The following is a 25,660-nucleotide window of genomic DNA, read 5'->3' as shown; positions in this document are numbered from 1 at the left end:
CCAGTACCTTATCTTTAGAACTACGTGCATGTAAAGAGGAAGTATATAACAATACCACCAGATGCACAGAATTATACAGTATTCCCACTCAGCCCAGAAGCCTCACAGTTTACAAGTAGTGAAGTGTCCCAGTGCATTCGTAGGACTAAAATACAAAGATAATGGAACATATGCTTGCAGAAATCATCCAAATGTTCAAACCAGTATGTTGCAGATTTAGTTTGGAACTAAAAGCAACAAAGAAATACAACATGCTTCTAAATAATGTAAATGCCAAACCAAAACTGCATGCAACATTTTAAAATAAAACCAAAAGACCCTCCCAGCAAAACAGAGTAAATACTTGAGAAATTATTTTACCAATGAACATTCACTGAAGTCACTAGTTATTTTCATCATTCATTTAGAATGGACTTTCAACAGTGTAATATAAAGACATGAAATTGAAAACAGGCCCTAACAACTGGATGGTACACACATGAGAACCAATCAGCATTATATTCATCCTGTAAAAAATTTGTTTTGGACATAAAGAGAAGTATGACAATATAATAAGTTTGTGCTGCTACATCGTAAAGATTTTTCCATAGCATTTTAGATCCTTAAAAGTATGAATACAAGTTCAAAGGTACACAGAATAAACTCCTTTTCTTCTAAATTGTGGAAAGTGTGCACAAGTAATATGAATATGGGAAGAAAAACATGGCCAACTTAAAATTCTAGTCAGCACAGGATGATAAGACTACTCAGTTTTGCCATGACACTACAAGTCCTCTGTTCTTTAGGAAGCAGGCAGTTTTTAAACATGACTGTGGTAGAGTATCACTTGCCAGAGAGAGCGGCCAAAACTCCAGGTAGTCTGCATAACCTGAATTCAAATTGAACTTAATGAAGGATTTATACTCTTGTTTTATTTGTTGCAGCAGTGAAGCATTTGCATGAGTAGCTCTTCATGAAATTCCTCAGTCAAATCCATCCCTTTCTAACTTGCCTACTTTTCCCTGAATCCATGTCATTTACTCCCCTCTTCAGGAAAAATGCACCTAAACCTGGTTGCCTTTAAGTCATATCTACTGATAGAACAATTCAGCAAGCTTATTTTTTTCCTTTGTCTCAGAAACTTTTCTGTCCATAAACATTAACATGATGTCTACAGTTGAAGTATTTAGATACGCAGGGACTCTGTCATATGATTTATGAGGTGGATTTAAATGCAAACCAAGGAGTGAAGCTTTTTGTATTAAAACCTCCTTTCATAAGCATGACTCCCAGTAAAACTTCTGCCTCACTCAAAAATAAATATCCCATATAAATAGGCCCAAATACTCAGGAAGGAAGAAGTGCCACGCAGCTGTTTTACAACAACTATCTCTTTTTAAAATTTGGAGGTTAAAAAAGTCAAACTCTGATCATAACTCCTAATTATAGATACCCACTTGAAATGGCTCCAAATTCTCTACCTAGCTCAAAGAATGCAGACCAGAAGTCGCCATGGAACTAACCGAGTAACAGAGAGAAGCACAATGGCAGCTGCTAGAGCAGCTGGTATGGTCAGACACTTCCAACATGAAGCCTGAAAAAAACCATTTGAATGGCAAAAATGTTTAGCTCAAATCTAGGCATTCCACATAGGAATAAACCTCTACAAAAGCTAATTTCGTGCATATAACTTTGTCTTTACAAGTGCAACAAAGTCCTAATTTGAATGTGAAATTTTAAATGACAATTACAAACATAACACTGCTAACTGAAACTATGACTCCCCATACACAACTTAATCTGAACATAAGCATTCATTTGACACAAGGGTACACCCCACTGCTTAAAAGTTGGCTTACATTTCAGTACCCATGGTGCTTTCTGTTATAAACTAGGAGGTGTATTTAATTAAAGCTCTGATGTATGCATTGTATTATCTCAAATTACTCTCCACAAAAATTTCTTAATGTAACTTCTTAAAATGCAAAACTAGCCATACGTAGTTCATACAAGCTAGGTTTTTTTAGCATTCCCCCCACCCCCATTACAATATTCCCCAATGGATTGAGAACATTTGAGCAGAATTATATTATTAGTACAGTTTGCAACAAATTAGAATCTAGTTCTTATTGCCATGTCTGTTTTGTACTGTCTAGTAAACAAAAGTCAATTATATTAAGAACTTATACAAATCCCCAAATTCAATAAATGCAATAACATTAACAAACCAATCTATCTTCAAATATACACTGTCAAAAGTTCAAAGCCATTATAATGGACAACAGTATTCACAGGCAGTGGCAAAAGCTTTGATCCAGGAAAGAAATATTGACCAACTTGTTTTACTTTGAATGCACTCTCAATTCAGCTGTTTCTGTTAAAAACAAATGAAACCTTTGAATGCACATCAAAGTAATGTCCCAGGTAATTCATCTTACTGAAGTTAAATATCATTGCAAAAAAAATCCAGACAAAATTTGCATGTGTCTCAGAAATCAACACTAACAAAGCAACTGGTTCATTCCGTAATGTTCTGTGTAATAAGACTGCCAACAACAGCCAGCTTAAGTTAAAACACAGTCTGACAACCATTGACAGAACGACCAGAATTCCACAGACAAGTATCACTGGGCACACTGCAAACCTTCATTTGCTCTCTGGTCCAAGTCCTGGATTCAAAACCACAGAAAAACCCCAACATCTACTCACTTGGACACTACCAAGCTTTAATTCTCACTAAATAAACCTATAAAAGGCATTAACAAAAAATGTTTTTTAAAAAAGGGCATTTTGACCCACAGTCTTATATGCCTTTAGTAGTAGCAGAGAGCAGGAGAAGAAAGATGAGAGTATTTTCTCCACGCCAAAACAGAATGTAAGAATTAATGCACCGCCTCTTCTGAAATGAAGATGCACACCAGCAAGATGAACAGAGAGCCACAGGAAAAATCTACCTAACTTCTCAATTTTAGGGAACAACCTTTATAATAGATTTAAGAACTAAGAATATCCATTTGAAAAGAGCTTACTTGAGATTATCTTCAGATTCCAAGGAGGAGAAGGAAGGTTAAACACCTCACACATCACCTTTGTCTAAGTCAAACAGTGGCAGTATATTGGCTAGCAGACACAAGTATTTACTACAGAAGGGTCAAACAAACCAATGAACCGACCTCACCCAGTACCCATTTAATGCCTTATGAACCCTATCTGCTAAAGGCAAAGCTGTGTTTTATTTTCATTATTTAGCAGCTGGAAAGTAACAAAGGAGACCGAGAGCATCAACAGAACTTGAGTACAGCTTACAAATGTTAGCTTCTATCTCAGGTAAACACAGACAACGTCATTCTCTGCTAATCTATGTTAATCATCACTCAGCATATGTTTATTCAGCAATGACCATATTCCACACTTCAAACCCTTTTAAAAAATGGATAAAATATTATTAAAAGATGACTATGGTAATAATTTGAGGCTTGTGGCTGGAAGAAGAGCTCTCAAATTTATCAGCCCAATTTTTAGAATGAGGGTTTTTATGGTCAGCTCCTCCTCTTGATGTGTCAGCGTAAAACATACTAACACCAGAAAATGTCACGTATGCTTCAGAAGGATGCTTACCTTCGTATAAGTGTAACTGTGGTATCTGACCATTTAACAAAATCTGTGAAGGTCTACCTACCACTAGCAGACTTTGTCCTGTTCCTCCTATGTAAACTCTTACACAATAGGATAAGCTTCAGAAATCTATGGAGTTTCTCAATGCAGCTGTGGTAGAATTTGACCTCAACTATTTATTATTTATTCAGATATATCATTCAGCAACTGGAATCCTCTTATTTAGCGTATCTATACTACATATGACATGTATTTAAGATAGTAAGATATTAATACACATTCTACTGGTTATATCATGACATGACCTTTACACAATGCTAATTTTAAAAAGGAAGATTTAATTTCTGCAGCTGAGAAAAAAAACTGATTTGCACACACAGCTGAAGCAGCATTTGATATAATGCAAAAATCCTTGGTGTCCTATACCAGCTATCCTTGTACTTCACCTCTGTTGTGGCTTCAGCTGTTGTGTCAAGCCCACCAGAGGAAGAGGTGATACAGAATGGCACTGCTGAGAAATCAGCTTGCTGGCAATTAGGTTCTATAAGAGACTAAATACTAGTTTCCTCTCTCCATTCAGGTCTTGGTGGATAATATTCTTTCCCCTCTTATATACTGTATATCATATAAACATGAATTAGTTTAAAGATCCTTAATGAAATCCTGTTTATTGAATAAATGTTTCAGGCATTGAAATTTCATACCTAGAACAAAACTATATTCTCATCTTAGATCAAATATACTTGATAAAGCCTATAATTTGACTCATTTTAAGGTTTTGCCCCTTTAGTATTCAAAATGATTACAAATAAGAAGCAGTATAGAGAGCTAGGAACAATTTTTGAGCAGGCCAGCCTTTCCTTTCAAGTACGTCTGTGTGCCTGGGCAGAGGGAAATTAAGAAACATCATAAACCAAAGTGCATGCAGAGGGTCCACACAGCAGAAATGACAACAAAACCATCATTCTGTATTGGACACTAGATCGGGTAAAGTCACAGATCACATCAAAACTCTATTAATTTTGGCCATATTTTCACTTAAGTAGCAAAAGAATGTTATGCAGAGAGACCTATTTAAAACAACCAAGGGATCCCATTTCAATTAGTTAATAATATATTGTTATTATCTAATGTGGTGTGCTTTAAAACACTGATAAACATGAGATACTTTGTTTTCTCACTTGGATTTAAGAAATAGTTGGCTAAAGTTCTCCCACTTTTAAAATCAGAAAGAAAGGCATTGTTCAACTTCTAGTGGTTGTTTGACTTCTCTCTGAAGTTACAGATAAATGTCATAAGGTTAGAGAGCAACGTACTTAAAAAAGCCAATCCAAAGGAACATGTACTGTTAAAAGTCTGACCAGAGAAAGAGCTTTTACTGATCTAACTCAATCTAGAAGTATACATAATATGAAAGTATCACTCAGTTTTAAACACTGCACAAATCCTGCATTTTGACTGCCAACTACGTCACGCCAAGTCTAAAAAAACCAAACCAAAAAGACAAACCCTACTAGTTTTCTCTACGGAAGAACAATATAATTTTGATAAACATAAATGCAAATGGGCATGGGAAACTTTCACCAGGTAGGAAAGAAAATGGATGAAAATATAGAACCCTTGTTGCTGCTTCCAGTGAAGTTCAGAGCATTGCTACCAAGTTAGTGAGAACAGCAACTGGCCTTGAGCATTCTGCATGCACCGAGAGAGGTCTGTGTTGTAACTTACTGGAACAGAATCACTGCTAACCAGTCCTTAATCACAGGAATCCTCATAAAAATGAGATTTTTATCCTCTGCAACACACCCAAGGTTTATATCAAAGTGTACAGAACAAAATGTTTAAGGAAACAAAATGGTAAGAGTTGTTTTGTTTGAAGTATGGAGTTTGGTGGAAAAGAAAATGTTTTAGATGTTACTTATATTCAAGGCAATGCGCTCAAATACAGAAGATATTTGGAGACATACTCAGAAAGATATTTTGTGTCTTACTACATGTAAATCTTCACTTGTAGGAAAATGAGACCTCAGAAGATTGCTTACAACTTCTAAATCCATTAAAGAGCTGACAGATGCTTTTTCTCATTCACAAACTTCCTTCCTTTTACATTTCCTCTCCATTATGCTGAGTCTATATATTTTATAGATCTTCTCTGTTACTGAGGAATTAAATGTAGGCTTTCAGTAGGACTTCTGACCCACCTCACTGATCACAATAAAAAAGTAACACAAGTAGCAATTCCTGTCTTGGAGACCTATAAATGCTATTTCAAAGCTTACTATAAGCCAAGAACTTTTTCCTTACACAGCTTATCTATTACCAAATTTTAAGATCTGCTCCTATGTTCTAAATAATTTTATTAGCTACTTCCAATCAGTACCTAAAAATAGAGGAATTATTGCACATACACAGAACAAGCACAATCGTTATGTTGTACTGCAGCTTGTAGCAGCTTCAATTCGATGTAGCACACAGATGCCCAGTACAGCTCTGCAACTCTTGCTCCCAGAAGCATTGACAATCTGCACCGACTTCTGCTGATACAGCTTGTCTTAGCTGGGGGCTGCACGTGAGGCTGATCAACCACAAAAGCACATTGGGTCTAAAATACAGAACTCGGATCATTCTTAGAATTTATAGGCTCTTTACCACAACTTAATTCATAGATCTTTCCACAATGGAAAATGGTCCTTTAGGACAAGGGTAGAAGTCCAGTTCCTGTAAACACGAGTCACCATTTTGCGAACTGAAAATGAAATATTGTGCAAAGACAGATTTTGAAAATGTCAACCAGTCAGAAATGATCTTGTGTAACATGCTGCACTGTGGCAGCACAGGAAAACCTGAAATACTTCTTTTCTTCTAGGCTAAGCTAATCAAAAACATCTTAATCACATCTTAATTACAAAAAAGGAATCCAAGTTTGCAACAGGTTGCCACCATTTGGGACAATTTCCATTAAGGCTTGGAAAACCTCTGTTCTCTCTCAATTTCACAGAGCCTTAACTGCTCGTATTAATAGGAAACTATTAGCTGTAAAGTTCCATTCTCCCAAAACTTGAAGCATTAGAATCAGCTCCTTCTTGAAACCAGTTTCTACTAAATGCTTCACATCACTAGTGTCTTCTAAACGAGGTTCACAGAATAAAAGATAAAAAAAGAATATATAAAACCCAATAATGAACTGTCTTTCCTTCAAGAATCTAAGACCAGCTGAAAACATTATCTAACATTCAACACCCTGTGAAACGTTAACTTCAAAGCATGAGAATCACACCAGACACCTCTAGAATGGAAGTTCAACAGCTGTTTCACAGCACATTACAATAAAGCAGAACCTCGTAAGAAAGAGAAACAAAGATAATTTTTATTCCCAAGTGAAAGTGTAGAGGGAAGTTAGATTGAGAGAAAAGCTATTATTAAGCGGAAACATGACCAGAAAGTCAGGAGTTTATACAGGCCTGTTCTGTTACGTGTACTATTAGACCCCTAGGAACTGCAGCTGGATCAGGAACACTGCTGTGCATCTCTTTTGAACGATGACTTCCTCAGCACAACCTCCCCAAACAATGAGGGAAACCCTGTCTTTGGTATTATCTTTAAAGGCAAAAGTGCTTCCAACTAAATCATCCGTTCCTTCCTGAAGATTTATGCTTAGAGTTCAGTGCAAGTACTGACATGGCCTACCCCAACTTGACTCATGAAAACTGAAAGGATCACAACTATAATCATTACGGCTGTAGGCTACACTAAAAAGAATACACTAAACTCAAGTTAAATACAGTCCAACATACAGCTGTCTAAGGTACAATACCCACAGCCACTGCTGTATTTAATCTCCATGTGATCTGATATTGAGTTTGGTCCATTCTACCACAAAGGTGGGGAGTGAAAATTAAATTAAAGTCAAATTGTGAACTTTCCTGTAGTGCAGTTTTAGGACTGGCTGTAAACATACCCTGCAACAGAAAATCCATCAGGTTTGCATCCTTGCTTCCTTTACACTGCATAAAGATGACCTGAAAGGTCATGTATATATCAAAAAACAGAAGGAATTTAGTTTTCTTTTCCTCTGTTCTTACCAAAACATTTAAACTCGTGATGCATCCATCCTTGTTCATCTGGTGAATTTTAGGGGTGACTGAAATTTTTTTGACTAAATGATGCAAATACCCCCCAAAACAAGCTTAGGATTCTTTTTCTATTACCCTGCCCTGTACATAGCCACTTATGTAAAAGGAAGCCAAATCATAACTGTTGCATTTTGTTTGTGCTTGCACAACATAAGGCAACAGGGAGGTGGGTCCTTTGTTTTTAAGCACAAGTTTAACTTGGATGACACTGAACTACTAAAAGAATCTGATTAACAGATATACTACATCAATTTCCTGTATTAAAGGCTATCAAAGCCATCATTCTAATTTTCTGCTTCTCTCACAGGGACAAAACAGTTTGATTTTTTTGTCATACCAAAGCTTGGCTTTTTAACTTTAATTTTATTAAAGACATCTTTACAATAATTTCATGAAAATGTTTCTAGTCTTTTGTCTATTGTAAGGAAGCAAAAGAAGGTTTATTTAGCTAAATTTGCAGTCCCCTTTAATGTAATACTAGGGCTTTGTGCTACAGTGGATTAAAGCAGCATCTGTTCCTCTCTGGAAACCTGGAGTCAAATCACAGCAGTGCAGTAAACTTGCCATCTCTGCCTGTACCCTAACTAGAATTGTCCTTCCTCCAAATAAAATTCAAATGAATTCCTGAAAGACACAAGAAGGGCTATGTAACTAAAATACTTCTGGTTAATAAGTCTTGCTAAAAGAGCCCGTGATCAGTAACTATTTTTGCGTAACAAAGATGTAGGAAATAAACAAAATCTGTATTTACCTAAGTTTTGACATAAAATGACAATATACAGGATGCTAAAACTGAACTTCCAAATCCAGGGCCTGATTCTGCTCTTATAACTACACAGTCGTCTTAGACAACAAAAATAAAGAAGCAAACTTGGGAATATGAAATTGGCTTGTGGCCCATACTCTGTTTAAACATAAATGACATCCAAACAAAGCACGGTTAACAAAAACAGCACACCAACACACTTTCTCCCCAAACCCATGATTCTTCTCTTCATAATTCCAGTTGTTCTGTTGATCAGGCAGTGTCTGGGTTAAGGGCACATCCTCACCTATTTAATGTAACAAATAGAGCAATCAGGGCTCCATCTTGATTACAGTTTCTGAGGTCTCCTGCAGTTCTGTTATTAAATAAACATAAAAAGCAATAATTGATTGACACCTAGTATGATTAAAATATGCCCGGCTCTGAAATTAATGATAAAATTGCCATCAATTCTGACAGAAAAAGAACTTTGTAAATGCTGAAAGCACAAGAAAATCACATCCTTAATGTCCTTCACAAATTATGGTAAATCCTTACAATGAAGAGCCACAACAGGCACAACAACCCAGCTAATCTACATTTATGTATCAATAACGTTCAAAGCAACACTGTTTTTTTCTCCTCAAATTTTGGCCCTTCATAGTTTGGGGTTTTCTTGGGGGGGGGGGGGGCGCCCCCCCCCCCCCCCCCCCAAATACCATATTCAAAAATACAGTAACTTGAACCATTCCTTTGCACCTGTCAGAATCATGCAGAAACTGGAAGCCGCATGGGTTTACAGCAAAGAGGGTGCATTAGTTTGGTTCTTGAGATTCTGTGAAGGCCTAGTGGATAATTTCCAGGACATCTTTATAGCATTAATATTTCCAAACTAAAGCTGCCCTGATAGCCAGCTAAATCCAATTTTACTCACTGAGAGTCACACAGCTGAGGCTAGAAAGTTAAGGCAACGCAGTGTCTTGAATTTCAGTTGGATCACCACAGAGCAGGCAAAAGGACATGTTTTACTAGGAAAGCAGTATCTCACTTCCAGCACTCTTGTTTCCCAATGTTCTGCTAGAGACACCTGAAGTCTGAGTATGAGTGGTGTTAAACATCATGAAGCACAACAGAAATATGTGAGGAGATGTTAAACACCTACATGTAGCATTTCCACAAATGTTGGCTTTGGTTCAGGATGACACCTTGCATCTACCAACAGAGGACTGGCTACTTTTAGGCCAGCTTTTATAACTCACAGCTACTTCTTATTGGTGTTCAGGGCAAATACAGTTTGCAAGCATAATTAGAGTAATCACATAAGTGTGCTAATCAGCTATGCAATTATGAGATCTTCCTCTTCAGAAAGTTTGATCCTTGAACTGCCATCTTTATACTTCACAGAAAACATGATCAGTATAAAGGTAAACTGTTGTTTCAAAGTATCTGTTCCACCCAAAGACCTAGTGCCTAACCTCTAGATCCTCAAAGGCACAAAAAAATCCCAGCCTCCAAGTGATGGAAGAGTATTCTCATGAAGACTAAATATATGGAGGAATACTTTCTATAGCCATATGAATAGAAACGCAGATCTCTTGAGAGAATTTTCATTTTGCAAATATGAAGTGGTCACAGGGTGAGGAAAACCATGTAAGGCCACGGGGCTGTCTATCCTAAGAAATCACTTCCCAGTTCTCAAGAGGAACACCCTGCCAACTGCTAGTGAAGGGACCTTCTCCAGCAGAGGTCTGCTTGCCCAGCAGTAATTCACTGTGTCAACTCCTAGCAACCTTCCAATATAGATTTGTAACAAGAATAACAAATCAGAATTACTGTTCAACTTGGTATTTGTACTTTTCAGGTGAAAAACCGAATCCTTGGCTTTCTTTACCTGACAGTTGCAATTTATTCGATGAAACTGAATTACAAATTGTTTATTAACTGCACCAGGATTTCCAGAGAGCTTATAAAGGGGCAAAGAAACAAGTAAACGCTGTTGATACACTGAGTGCTATAATTTTCACTGGTTAGCTCCAGATCTTGTACTACAGTTAGTATCTTTGATGATAATCATTCAGGTTAGCAGAAATAGGAAAAAAACAGATAATAGCTTACTTCACACATGAAACCCCAACATTGAGCACCTATTAACTAAGAGGGGGAAAAAACAGCTAACTATTATGTAACAGTACTCTCAATATCTGCAATTTCAGGAACTAGAACAGGACATCACAACAACAAAACAAATCTGGTACAAAAGTAGAAGTAAAATGGGAAACGGGTCATTTCATTCAGCTTGGCTTAAGTTCTCCCAAAGCACTAGATAGATGTAATGAATTCTGCGTTTATATGAAGGATATCTGCCACAAGAATAGACACAGTTAAATGCAACCATCCAAACTAAGTACTCAGCAATTCCTCTTTTAACACGTCAGGCAGAATAATCAAGTTTAACTGAAAGGAAGTGCATAGCAATGTGCAAATGGAGGAAAAAAGTCTGAAACAATGACTGAATAGCAGAATGTAACTGTGTGAATACAGGCAAACCTGTAACTGAAGTAACATTTACTAATTATGTATTGTAGCAAGCCGTGCAAATGTAATATCACTTCTTCAAACATTACCAACTCCACCCAGGAAACTTACAAGCTCAACTTTATTATTTTCCTTAAGGGTAAAAATGAGCTTAAGGATCATTAATTGTGTGACTGAACTGTACTATAAAACATTTTTTTTTATCAAAAAACCATTTTTCCTTTCTTTTCCAGAAAAGACACTGTCGCATTCATATGTAGTTACACTGAATCTAGTCACTTCCTCCCTTTCTATTTTTCCACATGCACACACACCCATTTTAAGATGTTGCCTATCTTTACTTAAATTGGACATTTCTTTAACAGTTGATCAGCTCAGAATTTCATTGAATTATTTGGTGGAATAACCTTTCACAATGCATTGAAGATAAAGTGCACATGCCAGGGTAACTATTTTAGTCCATCATAATCTACACACAATATTGCACAAGAAAAACTAGTTCCTACATCTAGTTTTCAAGTAGCTCATGTAACAGAGTACTGTGTTTTTGTGATTTTGACACACATTATTTTAGTCGTTAATAACATCATAACAATAGAGACTGTACGTATTAACATGTCAAATCCCATTTTCTATTTTTCTTTCATCGGTTATTCAGTATCCCTACTTCAAAGGCCTTTAAACTAAACTCTCTTTTCTTTCTTCTTTTTTTTTTTTTCCTTTGGCTGAGGGCATGAGTCGCAAACGATCATTTACCCTAGGCAGTTATCACTGAATTTAACGCACCTTCCCGCGCTGACAGTTAAATCGCCGGGTCTCCTGGTCTCTCCCCCGGTCGATTTCGGACACCGGGAACAGTATGTACCAGGGCTTTGAAGTAGAACTCGCCGCTTGTTTGACACCAGCCATGTGATTTCTTGCACTATATCAAGCTCAATGAAAAGAAGTGTTTTCATGCTTGCGTACACTCATGTATAGATCTTAGCGGCAAGGCACACGCTAAGTCAGATCACACCCTAACAGCACTTTTCTCAAAAAGCTTCTGGCGGTTTTATACCTCATCTGCCACCGACTAGCAGCAGCGTATGCACGGGTACGCTTTTGATACCACATTTAAACGCTTGCGATTTCAAACTTGCGTCCCTGCGAGACAGGCGGCACTGTAATTCTTCCCCCCTCCTCAACCCGGGACATAAGCTCCAGAACAACACACGATCGTCAGAAAGCCGCCGCCGGCCGTAGACCGCCGTGCGTTCACGGTCACCGCGAACTTCGCAGCACCCCAGAGACAAAGGGGGTCACCCCAGCGGCAAGCCGGGCCCCCTGCCAGTCGGGAGCGGCTCTGGGCTGCCGCTCCTTACCAGCTTGCCGCAACGGCGATCGCCGAGGCCGGGCAGCGACGGAGCGGAGAGCCCTTTGTGTGACAGGACGGGGCTCCCCGCCGAGCAGGGCCGGGAGGGCGCCCGGGGGTTCCCCCCCCCCAAACCCCCCGACCCCCCGGGCAGGGCTTACCAGCTGTCAAGCTCCAGCTCCAGCAACGACTGGGTCCTCTCCGAGCTGCAGTGCAGGCACCACATGGCTGGGCCGAAGTCGCGGGCGGGGAGCTCCGCGCCGCCACCATAGCCGCCCCTCAAGGCCGCCCCGCCCGCTCCCCTCACAGCGGCCGCGCACAGCTCGGGTTGGCGGGAGGGTGAGGGGAGGGGAGGGGAGGAGGACGGGAGCGCGCGCGCGCGCGGAGGACGGTTGCCCGGGGAACGCGAGGCGCCAACGGCCGCGGCGCGCGCCACCGCTCTTCCTCACGGAGCCGCTCGCCTCACGGCCCGCACCGTGACCGGGGGCCGCTTGGGCCGGCTCCGGCGGGCACCGTTCGGTGCCCGCCGGAGCCGGCCCAAACGGCCCCCGGCAACGCTCAGGTAGCGCCCGAGGCCCTTCCGGAGACTAAAAACGCGGAGCGCTGGCTCGTGCCTCATTAAAACCAGAGCGCTATTAATGACAACGTAAAGGGCCTGGCTCCGGGACCCGCAGCGGACCTCTCCCTCGGCAGCAAGGGTGAAGTTTTAAAATAGGCTCTGGGGACTTTTAAAGGGGAGGCCTTCGGAGCAAAGGTGCTGGTCAAGATTCAGGATTTTCTTTATGGTGGTCAAGGAACGTCCAACTGTTTTCAGCTCTCCCTGCCCACCTCATCTGCTTAAAAAAAAAAAAAACAAAAAAAAAAAACAAAAAAACCAACAACAAAACAATTGTCTTTTAAATTATTTTAAGTGAAAAAGTATACATAGACACTGGAGGCATCTGAGAGGGGAAGAGAAGCTCCCTCCAACAAAGGGTGTGGCTGCATTTCGTCGAAGGCTTCTGGCAGCCACATTGAAACTCCCAGAGATGTCCGTGGAAAGAGCAACGCTAAATAGCAAAGCTAAAAATATTTCAGATGCACCAGAATAAGAATGTGAAGAAGGAATTTAGCTTGTTAAAAAAATCCTGACTTGAGGCAACGGCAGCAGCTGTGCTGGCGGCAAATATTCCAACCCCTTCTCCCTACACTTATTCCCAGGCACGCAACCAGGTGAGGAAATTGAGCGCTTTCGTCAACATCACACACATTCAAAACAGCATCATCTGAACTTCCCTGTTGTTGTTCTGAACATTAGCACAATAATCCAAATCCTATTTACTTTCCATAAAACATCGTTTTTATATGCGTTACACTAGTATGAGATGGTTTGAGGTTCGTGATTGCAAGGCAGAAAGTGAACTATGAAACTCACAGAAAGAAAAAAGCACCCAAGATAATACATTAAGTGCTGTGGAGGCCTGGTGACAGGAGAACAACAATTTTTGGAAGAGTAGTTGATTTATTATTAAAAAAATACCCACCAGAATGAGAATTTTGGATAAAAATGAGTAATTCCAAAAAGATTATAATTATTATCCTTTGTTGCTCCACTGAAACCTGACCTAGAAAGCTTGTGGATTTTGCTGCATCATGTCCTCAGTGTTCTCACAGCATTTTTAAATGGGAATGGAAAGAAACCTCCACCTCCTCCAAACACATGGTAGCTCAATAGTAAAGCTAGTTCTGGCAAGCAAGAATTCCTCACTAGAATAAAAAAAAAAACACCAAAAACAAAACAAAACAAAAAAAAAACAAAAACCAAAAAACCAAAAAACCACACCAACTGAGTTTCATCATCACAGTATTTGACACATGAATAACAATCCTTCCTAATTTTTTTCAAGCAGATTCACCACGTAGTGATTAAAGTATTGCAAGAAGTCAAGTCTAAACAGAGTTAATTGTAACTTAGTAATTCATAAATGAAAACCATCTCATCTCCTAGAATACCATAAAAGGTGCTTTAATTTTTATATACGCCTCTTATGTAGAAACCACACACCTGCAAATGAGAACACTGAAATTATATCATTTTCTCACACCCAATAACATTTTACACACATATTTTAACAAAAATGCTTTCCCAGCTTTCCTCTCCCAAAGCCTAGAAAAGAGAAGGGTTTGCAGCATATCTGGAAGGTTAACCCGAGTGCTGAAGATCCAAGGAGTCAGCCAGTACCAGAACTTGTCCCGAGGGAACATCACCTTATCAACTGTCTGCTCCTGCTCAAAATGCAGTCTGAGTTCCTCTGCTGATCTAAACATCAAATAATTTTGAAGAGTACTTGCTAAGTCACTGTTTCTTTGGTAGAACATTCCTACAGCAATTTTAGCTTTTCAGGTCAAAAGAACAGCTGAAACTGCACCATAAAACCAGTAGATAAATAGTGCTACCTATAGGTACAAAGAAATTAGTGTTTCAAAAAACAGTAGGGCCCATATGGTTAATATCGTGTAATAACGCAAGAAAGCAAGACAAGTTTTAACTTTTGGGTTTCCTGTTTCATAGAACCATCAAAACATCTCGCTTTCCAAATTAAGTTTCCCTTCATGAAAATAAGCATCATGTCTATGTAAGCTGGGCAAACTGTCTAACCACAGACACTCCTTGTCTTCATTTAGATGCCAGGGTACTGGAGAAGGGGAAGCTAATTAAGCAAACAAGAACCTTTCTTGGAGGGTGGGGTTGGGGGGTAGTTGGTAAGTTTACCACTAAAGGCTTCATTCATAATCATTTGCACAATATCGAGTGCAATTTTGTGTAGGGGCAGAGCAATTTGCACTATACTTTTTAGGAATGGAAATACTCTAGCACATAAAAGCAGCACTGGCTGATCTCTGTAGTTTGGGGAAACTCAGAAGTTTAGTCAGAAACTAAAAATGTTGCTCAAACAGATCAGGTACAAGAAAGAGTGCAATGAAAGGCCCAGCTGTGCCCTTGTGCTGTATATACAACAGACCTCTTATTTACAATACATACCATGAGAGCTAATCGCATCTTCCTGGATGATAAAAAGAATCAAAGCAACTTTTACATAAACCAGTTAAACATTTGGATCAAGTGTGCATTTTGCATAGTTTCCTAAGGAAGCATTAGGCATAGATTCCAATAAGCCTGGGTTTAACTAGCTTTCAGTGAAACTCAAATATGTTAAGGAAGGACACACCTACACTGACTGTTTTGATAGTAATGTCACTGCAAGTCTATAACCCGGGACTATTTACACTGCAATGCCTACTTTCAACATCTCATGGTTACCCAGACAGTCTCTTCCCTACAGAAGTTCTGGGATAGACAACAATCCCACATTTTTCTGGTCCTGACTCAATGCCCTCCTGTATCAAGCTTCATCTCTACTTGTAAACAGAGAGAAATCCAAGGCAGACATAAGCAGTCCACAAAAGTCAACTGCTCCTTTGGAAACCAGTTTCCATTTAGAAACCAAGTGCAGACAGCTTTAGCGTGGGCTGTGAAGGAGAATATGTACTGGAAAGGGTGGCCGAGAAGCTCTGACCTCAAAAGCAATCACAGAATTTTCTGAAGAATGTGCTTTTCTGGACCCGCTTCAAACAATCTTCCTTCTGCAGATCTGAACACGCTAGATAAGCAAACAACCAAGCAATACTAACACATCCCATTTCAAACACTACCTGGCTAATTGTTACAGCTTCCCTCCCACCCCCCAGTGTCAAGCATCCAGAATTCTCAATTTTGTTTCGACCATTCTGCTACAAAGTTTTTGTTAAATCAGTTCTTGTTTTAGTAAGTCTTTAAAACCTAAAGTACAGATTAAATGTCAGAATCATCTACGTATTTAAGATCTTGCATGTATTCCAACAGGGGAAATTAAACACAGAAAAACAAATTCTTGCTGCACTACGCAGATGGCATTGTGGTTTCCGAGTCAAGGCAGCCTGATGCAATTATTTTTGGAGGGATTTTTTGTCTATGTTTCAACATTCCAAAACCATCTTTGTTGAACCATAATCCATAGTGCATAATCCAGTCTCCCTCACATAACAGTAACCATAATCCATACTGCATAACCCATTCTCTCTCAGGTGACAGTAACCATAATCCATAGTGCATAACCCATTCTCACTCAGGTAATTGGTGGTGATTTTTCATAGACATCAAGGCTTGGCTTTTTAGGACAACTGTTTGGTGGCATGTAGCTACATTTTTTTGCTCTCCTGACTACATAGGTGCAGTGCTTATGCAGAGGTGATGTTTCAGGCCTTAGAAGACAGCGGCAGGAGAGGCTCTTCTAACAATACAGAGCCAGTGTGGGCTTCCGTACCACTTTCTTTATCTGCACTTTGTATAGGAAACTTTGGCAGAACCAATAGGACATACAGAGGCCATATACTCTGTTGTTATCTCACTGCTATTTTGACAACTAACTAGCATTAGAGCTGCCACCAAGATACCGTAGAAATATGTAGCGCAGGGTAAGGAGACAGGAAAGTGATTTTTTTATGTCTTAGTATCCTTATTCCTGGCAATTTCTTGGAGCACAACTAATCGTACAACACAAAGTTACCTTTGCTCCATTAAAAAAAAAAAAAAAAAAAAAATCAACGTGACTTAGAGAAAAAAATAAGGAACTAGGTAATGTCTGTGCAAGAGGAAGTAGACAAAGATTTCAAACTATGAACTTATGCTCACTAGGTCAGTCCAGAAGTTTGAGGTAAATAATTCTGAAGCATGCAGGCTGGCTGACCATGGGAAGAGCTTACTGTTGACAACCGGCTCATTCACTATAGTTGCTAGTTCATTCACTTTGTACCACTGTAGTTTTCAGTCAGTGTGACCAGCAAACACTACTGACAAACTTAGAAAGGCGGCTCCAATTTTGTCACTGTTACCATGTTTAACAATATCTCAGTAGTGAATGTTAGACTATTCAATCTTCCTTGCTAAAGCTAACCATAATTTATTTCTAACACAGAAATACAATGCTTAGATCAAGCACAACACTGAAATTTTGGTTTATCCAGTAATTTACATAAATCACTGTTATTTAATGTGTTAATAGCTAAGATAAAGTTTATAAACCCCCAGAGTGCAACAAACTCAATTTGTAATTATGAGCACACAGCAATTTGTATAACATGCCATCTAAATCTACAGTAATTATGACCCTGCTTAAGGGTAATTCCCAACTTAATCACATTTAATACAGCATTATTTCCAAGATCTAAAAGGCTGAAACGGGCATTTATCTTGCATTTTGCTCGAATAAAAGCAAAGGGTTACCAAGAAAAAAACCGCAAGAAACTACTAGGGAGTAGTTTTCTTCCTGCAGACTATAAAAACAGCCATGCAGCATTGTACAATAAAAAGCATACATGGGTCAAAATAAATGTTACTTCTCTCACAGTGGGCTTTGGGGGGATATTAATCCAGTTCATCCCTTGAAAAAAATATGCTAACCCATATGGATCCTCCACCTCCTCCCTCCCATGATGAATTCTCTGCTTCTCAGGCTCTCCCTCTACGCATGCTTACCTGTACACCTAACAAAAACTGTGTCTTTAAAAAATATTGGGATATATCAGTTTCAAGGACAATGCTTTTTCACAATATTCTCTTTTGGTGCATGATGAGAATTATCCATAAACATTAATTGATTTTCTAACTGTATAAAACATAATCTATTGTGATAATTTTCCCACATGACTTGGAATTACATAGGGATTCTCAAATATGCCAGGTAGTTCTTTAAAAGCTAACGTGTTACTGTACTTATGCCATTTTTGTGTCGCCCCAAAATGGATTTCTTATCTTCTCTCATATACATTTCTTCATATCCTGTGGCTGCATACTAGTTCACTTAATTTTTTAATGCCGATATACAAAAAAACAGCATTAAAACAATAGCTAAAACTTCAGTTCATTTTTTAAACTGAACTTATAAAGCCTTCAAATAAACACATCTGGGAAAAGGCTTTATGTTGTCGGTTGCTATGGAGTAGGCAAAACAATGAATCTTTGTAGTCCTTTTGCTCTCCTAAAAACAGATGCAAAGCCTATTTAAGGCAAAGGAAATCTTCACTGACTTCAAGGGTTTGTAGACTTGAAACTGTACTTTTCAACTACCTGTCTCAACCTCCCCCCCCCTTTACAAAATATAAAACAGCATTATCACTATGTGAAGGATGGGAATATTGAAGCACAAAGAGTATAAACCATAGCATAGGAAAATGAGAATAACTCTTCACAGTCATCTTGCAGATCAGTGGGAGAACTAAAAATGAAACATATCTACACATTCTGCTGCTTTATCCCCTCCCATAAAACAAGACACTTAGCTCTACAGAGGGTGAAAAGGGTCTTGTTATTAAGCCCCTCAAAACGAACCTTGTCAGTGAAAGGCTGCGCTCTGCAGCAAACTCTCTCCTTAGCCCTGGCTAGAAGATTTAGGCAAGAGGCCTGATTTTGGAACAAGAAAGGAAATTCCACAATGATAACAATGTTTCAAAATGCTAAGATACACTGATTTATCCAGTGTGGAAGCATGCAAACCAGACAACCCTGTAAACTATAGCAAGTTTTAAAACACATAGACAAAATCTCAGCAACGAGAAAAACAATGCATAAAGAGGATTAGATTGCAGTCAAACCATCAGACCAAAGCCAGAATTCCCGACTCAAAATTCTCTGCTGTCAATACTCTGACCTGGTTTTGTCCCTCAAAGTCAGTAGTTGACCCTAGAAACCCTCACTTGTGTGGGGAGCTATTGTAAACTATATTATTGGGTGCACTAAAACACTGACTATTTACATCCACGGGAACAACATCGGAAAAAATAACATTAGGCAGAGCTTTTATTTAGTACAGTATTTAGGTATTTCTCTCAGAGAATTCTGGAACACTGGTCACGCTGCTTCTGAGCTGATGTTTTCATCCTCTCTGATTCTGCCTCTGCTCCCCATAGTGTGGCTCACAGCAAGACACAGTTTTGGTTTTTCACAAAATTCAACAGTTACTAGATAACTACATTTCATTATAATACTATCAAGATATTTACAATTTCTCTTGACAGATCCATAGGCACATGGAACAAATTTTTTTTGTGCAAATACCATGCAATCTCCCTTTCAAAAAAAATTTAGCAGGGGGCTTTCAGCAGTCATCAATGTTGCCGAGACTCACCCCAGCAGTGAAACTATACCTGAGAAGCAGAAGCTGCGATCTAGGTCAATCAGCACTGAGCGGTGGTTCTTCAAGAGAAAACGCTTTCTTCTCACAAATACATGGACAGAAGGATAGTGAGTGCTTGGAAATCCTCCAGAGAAAAAAGGCTGACAAGGAGCCAGAAAGCCCATTTAGAAAGAAGTTCATCTGTAACCCAAGAAGGCCACTCTATTATTGCCAGAAATTGTAGATCGAAATAGAGTCAAAGAGAAAGGGAAACCTTTAATCTGCATTCTTGGGGGCAATAAAGGCAGGACTCTGTACTGTGAATACAAGGTGACTCCAATTATACCTGTAATAGTCCTTTGTACATATTTCACTCTTAAGAGACAAGAGTGGCTCCTTCATTGTCTTCACTTGGAGTGCCACGTTCTCTGATGAATCCAGAATTCCCACAGCTTAGGACACACCTAAGCATTTGCAACACCAAGTCACTGGGTTCCAGGATTTCGCTGGCTGCGCGTTCGATGGCACTATTGAGCAAGGGTGGTGGGCACAGAATCCATGTGGCTCAAGATTGAGAAACTCAGGATGTAAGGAATATATCCTGATGCTCTAAAACAGCAGACCTCACAGAGAGAAAGCTGAAGCCATGAGCTCCCCCTTCCAGACTGTTACTTAGTCATAATAAAAGTCTGAAAAAGTAAAGTAATTCTGCTTTACTACAGAAGCAGCACAGATTTGTGGTCAGATTAAGCTAGTACTGCCATGGAAAGAAGCGGCTTTACCTTCCCCTCACCTTTGCACCTTCCCTACCCCCCCTTGCAGGTGCATGTGTTCATGTCGATATGATAGGCACAAATAGATTTAAAACAAAGCAGGTTTTGGCAGGTCCTTTGGGATGTTTCACCTTCTATAGGGCAGAGACGTTTGTCACAGTTGCACACTGAGTAGCACTCTATCAATAAGACCCACTGAGTATGTACTTAAGGCACAAGAGAAAAGCAATGCAAAAGTTTGCTTTTGTTCTTTACTGCTAGGTGTTGCCTCCAAATGGGACTAGAATGGAAAGATTATTATGATTTGGGACTTTTTAATATTACAAAGTACCACTGTTAAAAAGCCATAAGAAAAATCCACTGACACCAGATGGTACAAAACTCCGTATACCACCTATGCAATAGTTAGCAAACTTGTCACTGAATAAAATATCTTTAAATGAAGTTGGACAGAACACAAACACTGAGATGATACATATAATGCAGGCAGCTAATACACAGTATATTAATGCTCTTGAAACACCCTGTGTAAACTGACTGAAACTGAACCATCCTTTAAAAATATGCTACAGCAGAAGGTTCCCCACAGCCTCCTCTTTTTTCTGCTTTCATTTTATGGCAGTAATAATGTGCTTTCTGTGAAAAGCATTTCTTTGGGATTAACAGACAGCTGAGATTAACAATGCTTAGTTATGCTTCATGTCATCAACATCTCAAAAGCTCTCAATCCCCAAGAAAAGCATAGTTTTGTTTACTTGGTATTTAATTTTTTTTTCCTGTTTGAATGATTCACAAATTTAGTAAGATGAATGTGCTTCTATGTGCACATTGGGTTTTGTGCACACACTAAAGTCAAGTAGAAAAATACATGACTGATTTTAACATGGCTTTACTAATATTTTCTAATTCTGGAAAATACAGAATTGTGTTTCTTCAAACAAAAAATGTGAAAGAATTACAAACCCCACAAATAGTTACTGAAAGCTTGTGAAAGTAATTACTAGTCAGTATTAAAGTAAATATCTGAATGTTGCTAATTTATGTTCTGTATAGAACTGTCTTTCTACCAGTATTTGTGACATCTGGCTCTGTATAATGTGCTACACTGAGACATCATGTGTACAGTGCACACCATGTAGAAGCATGTATTTTCCATGACTTGCCTTTCTACAAGCACCATTCTAAACTTACAAATTTTTGTGCTTGAAGCTCAGATTGTGTCACAGTTGTTTATTTTGATAGCAACCACTAAGTTTAAACTGTTACTAAAATGACAAGTATCACTAAAATGTCCCATATATAAATAAAAAAAAAACGGACTGAAATCTAATTTTAAGGTAAAGAAATCACTTTTTCACTGACTGCATAGTTAAACAAATAAGTAAGAAGAAGGTTATAAGGAAGGTCTTATTATTGACCTAATAAAGTTAGATTTACAGGTATTTTATGAAAATATTTTCATGGCTTCTTTATTAGTGCATGACTCTGCAATGCAACAATTTTTAATTCAGGAAGGAAATTCATCTACATTCACATTTTGTCAAATCCATCAGCACGGAGATGCACTGTATCACTCAGAAGATTTGATTCAAATGCAGAAATATTTACAGACACGGCACTTCTTTTCGGCAGTTGCACATCTTTAGGCTGATACCGCAAGTGACTGTGCAGGCACTGTAGTGTCCCTTTCCACAAAATTCAGTGAAGGCCGCATGCTTACAGTTTTATGTATAATGCAGAGGGTCATCACTAAGGAAAAACAGAACAACAAAACCACATTCCCCAGCAATGCTCACAGAGCAAAACGAGTTACTGTACTAAGGCCACCCTAGATATATATATATAACGTAGCAAACACTTGTGGCACTGACAATACCACTGTGTGTGGTAACAAAGTCTGAGCCTCCACTAATTGACCTAAGTCCATGAACTAGATTCAGCAACCATAAAAACTCAATCCTAGCGTAAATTACACAAACAAATATTGACTTTTTCCATGGTAACCTTTACAGCTAATAGAAACTTTGAATGGTGTTTTGAGCCAGATATAAACAAAAGTAGGAGACGAACCAATAAACACACACCTCAGAGAAATGCTCCACACTAACATGGAACGAAGAGCATTAAAAAAAGGTATATTTTTGTTCCGTGGTTTCCTGCACTGGAGCCTGGAGGCCAGCACAGCACATTTCAGTGTCCTCTCTCTGGAATATGATGAACTCTCTGAAAAAAGGCTGGGCAGAACTGGCCATTTTCACAAGAAGACGGGACACCTTTGCCTGTCCTCTGTGTGCAAACGTGCCAGCTCTGCCCTGGCTCTGAGCAGAGCTGAGACAAGGCACAGCAGCTTGTGCTCGCTGTCCTGCTCACTGCCACGTGCAGCTCCCAGCCAGCTCCGAATTCATATACCTGAAAACACATCTACTGTACAGCTCTCCCTAAACTTGAAAACAAAGAGGCAAGATGTGAAAGAGTAGGATAACATTACATTACCTTTCTAGGCATTATGAAACAAGGGGAAAGAACTGATCAGAAAATACCAAATCTAAATGACAGTACTGGATTTACATCAGGCATTTAGAGGCAGCTTATATTACTACAGAGTGATCAATTCAAGCATAAGGAGACTTAGGTATTTGTTCCGTTATGCTCATTCACAGATTTCCCCCTTTGCCTGTCATGCTGAGCGTGCCAGTATAGAACATAGACATGTAGCTACCAACATATGGCTGAAAGCATACCTTCAAATTACCTTCTTTATAATACTGACGTATGTCAGTATGTTAAGGTAAAAAAGGACCAGGAAAATTCCTCTTTGAAACATTTCAGTGCAGAAAACTAATTACATTTGCTAATAAGTTAAGTGAAAGAAGAAACGCATGGCCCCACTGTTAGATCCACAGGGAATGCCCAGAAAGCAGCCCCTGTGACACAGGCCTCTATTTAAAAAAGCTTATATGAGATTTGCCTAAAACCTCTGCAAGGCACCATTAGCACAATACCAACAGAAGAAATGATTTGCATATGACTATGCACAGTACACATTTGTTCACAGATGAACAGGATAAATTTTGTTTCCTTTTGGAAATTTGTAGCTCCTGAAGTTTATGACTTGAATAAGGGTTGTATTTTGCCACAACTAACTGCACTCCAAAGAGATAGTGGGTAGGCGTCAGGGTGCTAAGTTTTCATCTTTTGAAATTATGAGTTACCACAGTCCTTGTTTTAAATCTAGATAAAAAAGAAAGAAAAAAAAAACCAGACGTCCCTCCCTGCCCCCAGCCTTGCATATAATAAACCAGTAGTTGCTAAGGGGATAACAGAATTGTTTCATTGAATGGCACACACCACTGCGTGCCAGACAGGGCAGTCTGCCCACAACCCGTCTTCCTTTTAGCAGCCCTCCACCTCTCTGAAGGAAAATTTCCACAGAAAACCAACCACCGCTTGCCCCGGAAGGTGATTAATAAGAGACTTATACCATAAACCGAAGCATATTTTAAATCACTGCCTTCAAAAGGCAAAAATGGCAAAAGAAATCACATTTTTTGTCACCCATAACAAAAAGGTTACTTTGCAATAAACTGCATTACTGAAGAGACTTTTAACTTTTGATTGACTTTTTGCCCTGTCAAAGAAAACATTTAATAAATTAAGTCTCATGTAAATCTTAGACAAAAAGAAAATGAAAAGCCATTATGCTAATTAATTACATGGTATAGTTAAGGACAGGTAGCCTCTCAAATGCAAACAGTTAATTTACAGTAAGAACCACCCCCAGGTGTCTTAGAAAAAGCTGCTAACCAATCTGGAGATTACAAACAGGAAGTAATTTGAAATGTAAATTCATTTTCTTCACCACCATAAAATGTCCTTTCCCCACCTCTAATCTAGGTGCCCATGCTAAAAACTGCAGTAACTTGGCAAATAAAAATGACCCTGAAGCAATAAAAAAGATGAAGAACATGTTGTAAATGGGTGATCTTTGGCACCCACCCTAAGATTATTCAGTAAACCAGTTTATATCATTGTTACTTATCTTCATTAATATAGAGTAAACATACTGTAGACTCAAAGGGACTCCAATTTCTCTTCCTCCTCCTCAGCTCAACACACATAGGACTGCAAGAGCACTGGCAATTTAATCAATTCGTATCCTTTCACATAACTGACTAGAGAAATTTTCTCCTTCTCTAGGGTAGAATTTATCTTGGTGTGCTCAAAGCTCTGTTTGTCAAAAATCCAGAAAACTAAATTACAAGTAACATTTTATTTTGTTGATAGGATTGCACAATGGTAACTGAGGGCAGAGCATGGCCAGTTACATGCAGCTGGTATCAGCTACAATAGACATAGCAGGCTCAGAGAAGATGGATGCAGTTCCAGCCAGTGCTATTCTATGGAAACCTGACCATGGCTTCCCGATATAATGAGCTTGACAGGTACTGAAAGTACAGATGAAGATGAAATAGGCTGTTTCATAGACAGGGAGTCATCTAGAGTCCTCAGAAGGTTTCCAGTATGAACAATATTTTTTGGACTGCAGACTTGAACTCCTATCCTAAATCAAATTTAAAGCTAAGCTTCAGATGCAAAACCCACTATGCATATCCAAAGGACACCACAGCACACTGGGGGACCAAAACAGGTGAAACCAAAGAGGTGGCACAATCTAACACTTTATTGGCAAACCTGTTTTCAGATATTCCAGATAGTTTGTTCCTGAAAAAACATGAGGATAAATTTTACTCTTGGTGGAAACCTGAGACCAAGTGAAATGTCAGCCACTGTGGCCTGTGTGCAGACTAGCCTAACACCTCCTAATTCTCCAGCAGTGTTTGAGAACATCACCTAACAGCGATGTACAGGGACCACACCTCTGTAATCCATGCCTATAATCCCAAAGAGACATTTACAATACCTTATACTATCAAATGACCCCATTACATACACCATGAGCAGACTATTGCTTTGGGCCTGAAGTCTGTAACACAAAAATAACCTACTGAGCTAGCAGTCTGACTGCTGTCATACTCACTATATAACCCGAGGAGTACACAAATGTACTACAGTGCAAGTGTGCACTTAAACCTATGGTTGTTCTGATAACCCCATGTTATTCCTCTATATGTGTAATGCAGTGGTTATTCCTGTTTGCAACCCCACTGAAAAGAAGGAAAAGAGTGTAGGACAACCACTTAGATGTTTAGTTATCAACTAAAAAAAACCTGGTATTTAAGTCTAGGAAGAGAATTCTGACTTCCTAGAAATGGAGGAAAAATGAAGATAACTGTAGCTCAAAAAGAAGTTTTAGAAACCATTCACATTTACTTGATTGG

At 39.0% G+C, this 25,660-nt stretch overlaps 1 protein-coding gene across 18 annotated transcripts in view; it reads right to left on the bottom strand.

Annotated features, from left to right (window-relative positions):
• The window catches only part of IQSEC1 (IQ motif and Sec7 domain ArfGEF 1), a 357,083-nt gene that overhangs the window by 58,278 nt on the left and 273,145 nt on the right, over nt 1–25,660 (bottom strand). Inside the window, exon 1 of one of the 18 annotated variants that reach the window (XM_030043636.2) lies at nt 12,520–12,684. The exons of 16 other annotated variants lie outside the window; for them this stretch is intronic. In XM_030043636.2, coding sequence (XP_029899496.1) covers nt 12,520–12,584 — 65 coding nt within the window. In that variant the 5' untranslated portion in view covers nt 12,585–12,684. Of the gene's footprint in view, nt 1–12,519; nt 12,685–25,660 lie in introns of those variants that run through there. One more of the 18 variants, XM_030043637.2, reaches the window with a different exon arrangement.

Source organism: Aquila chrysaetos, chromosome 20 (assembly GCF_900496995.4).
Source record: "Aquila chrysaetos chrysaetos chromosome 20, bAquChr1.4, whole genome shotgun sequence".
Classification (NCBI taxonomy): domain Eukaryota; kingdom Metazoa; phylum Chordata; class Aves; order Accipitriformes; family Accipitridae; genus Aquila; species Aquila chrysaetos.
Note: the sequence above shows the minus strand (reverse complement) of the source record. Positions and strands in the feature narration are given on the sequence as shown.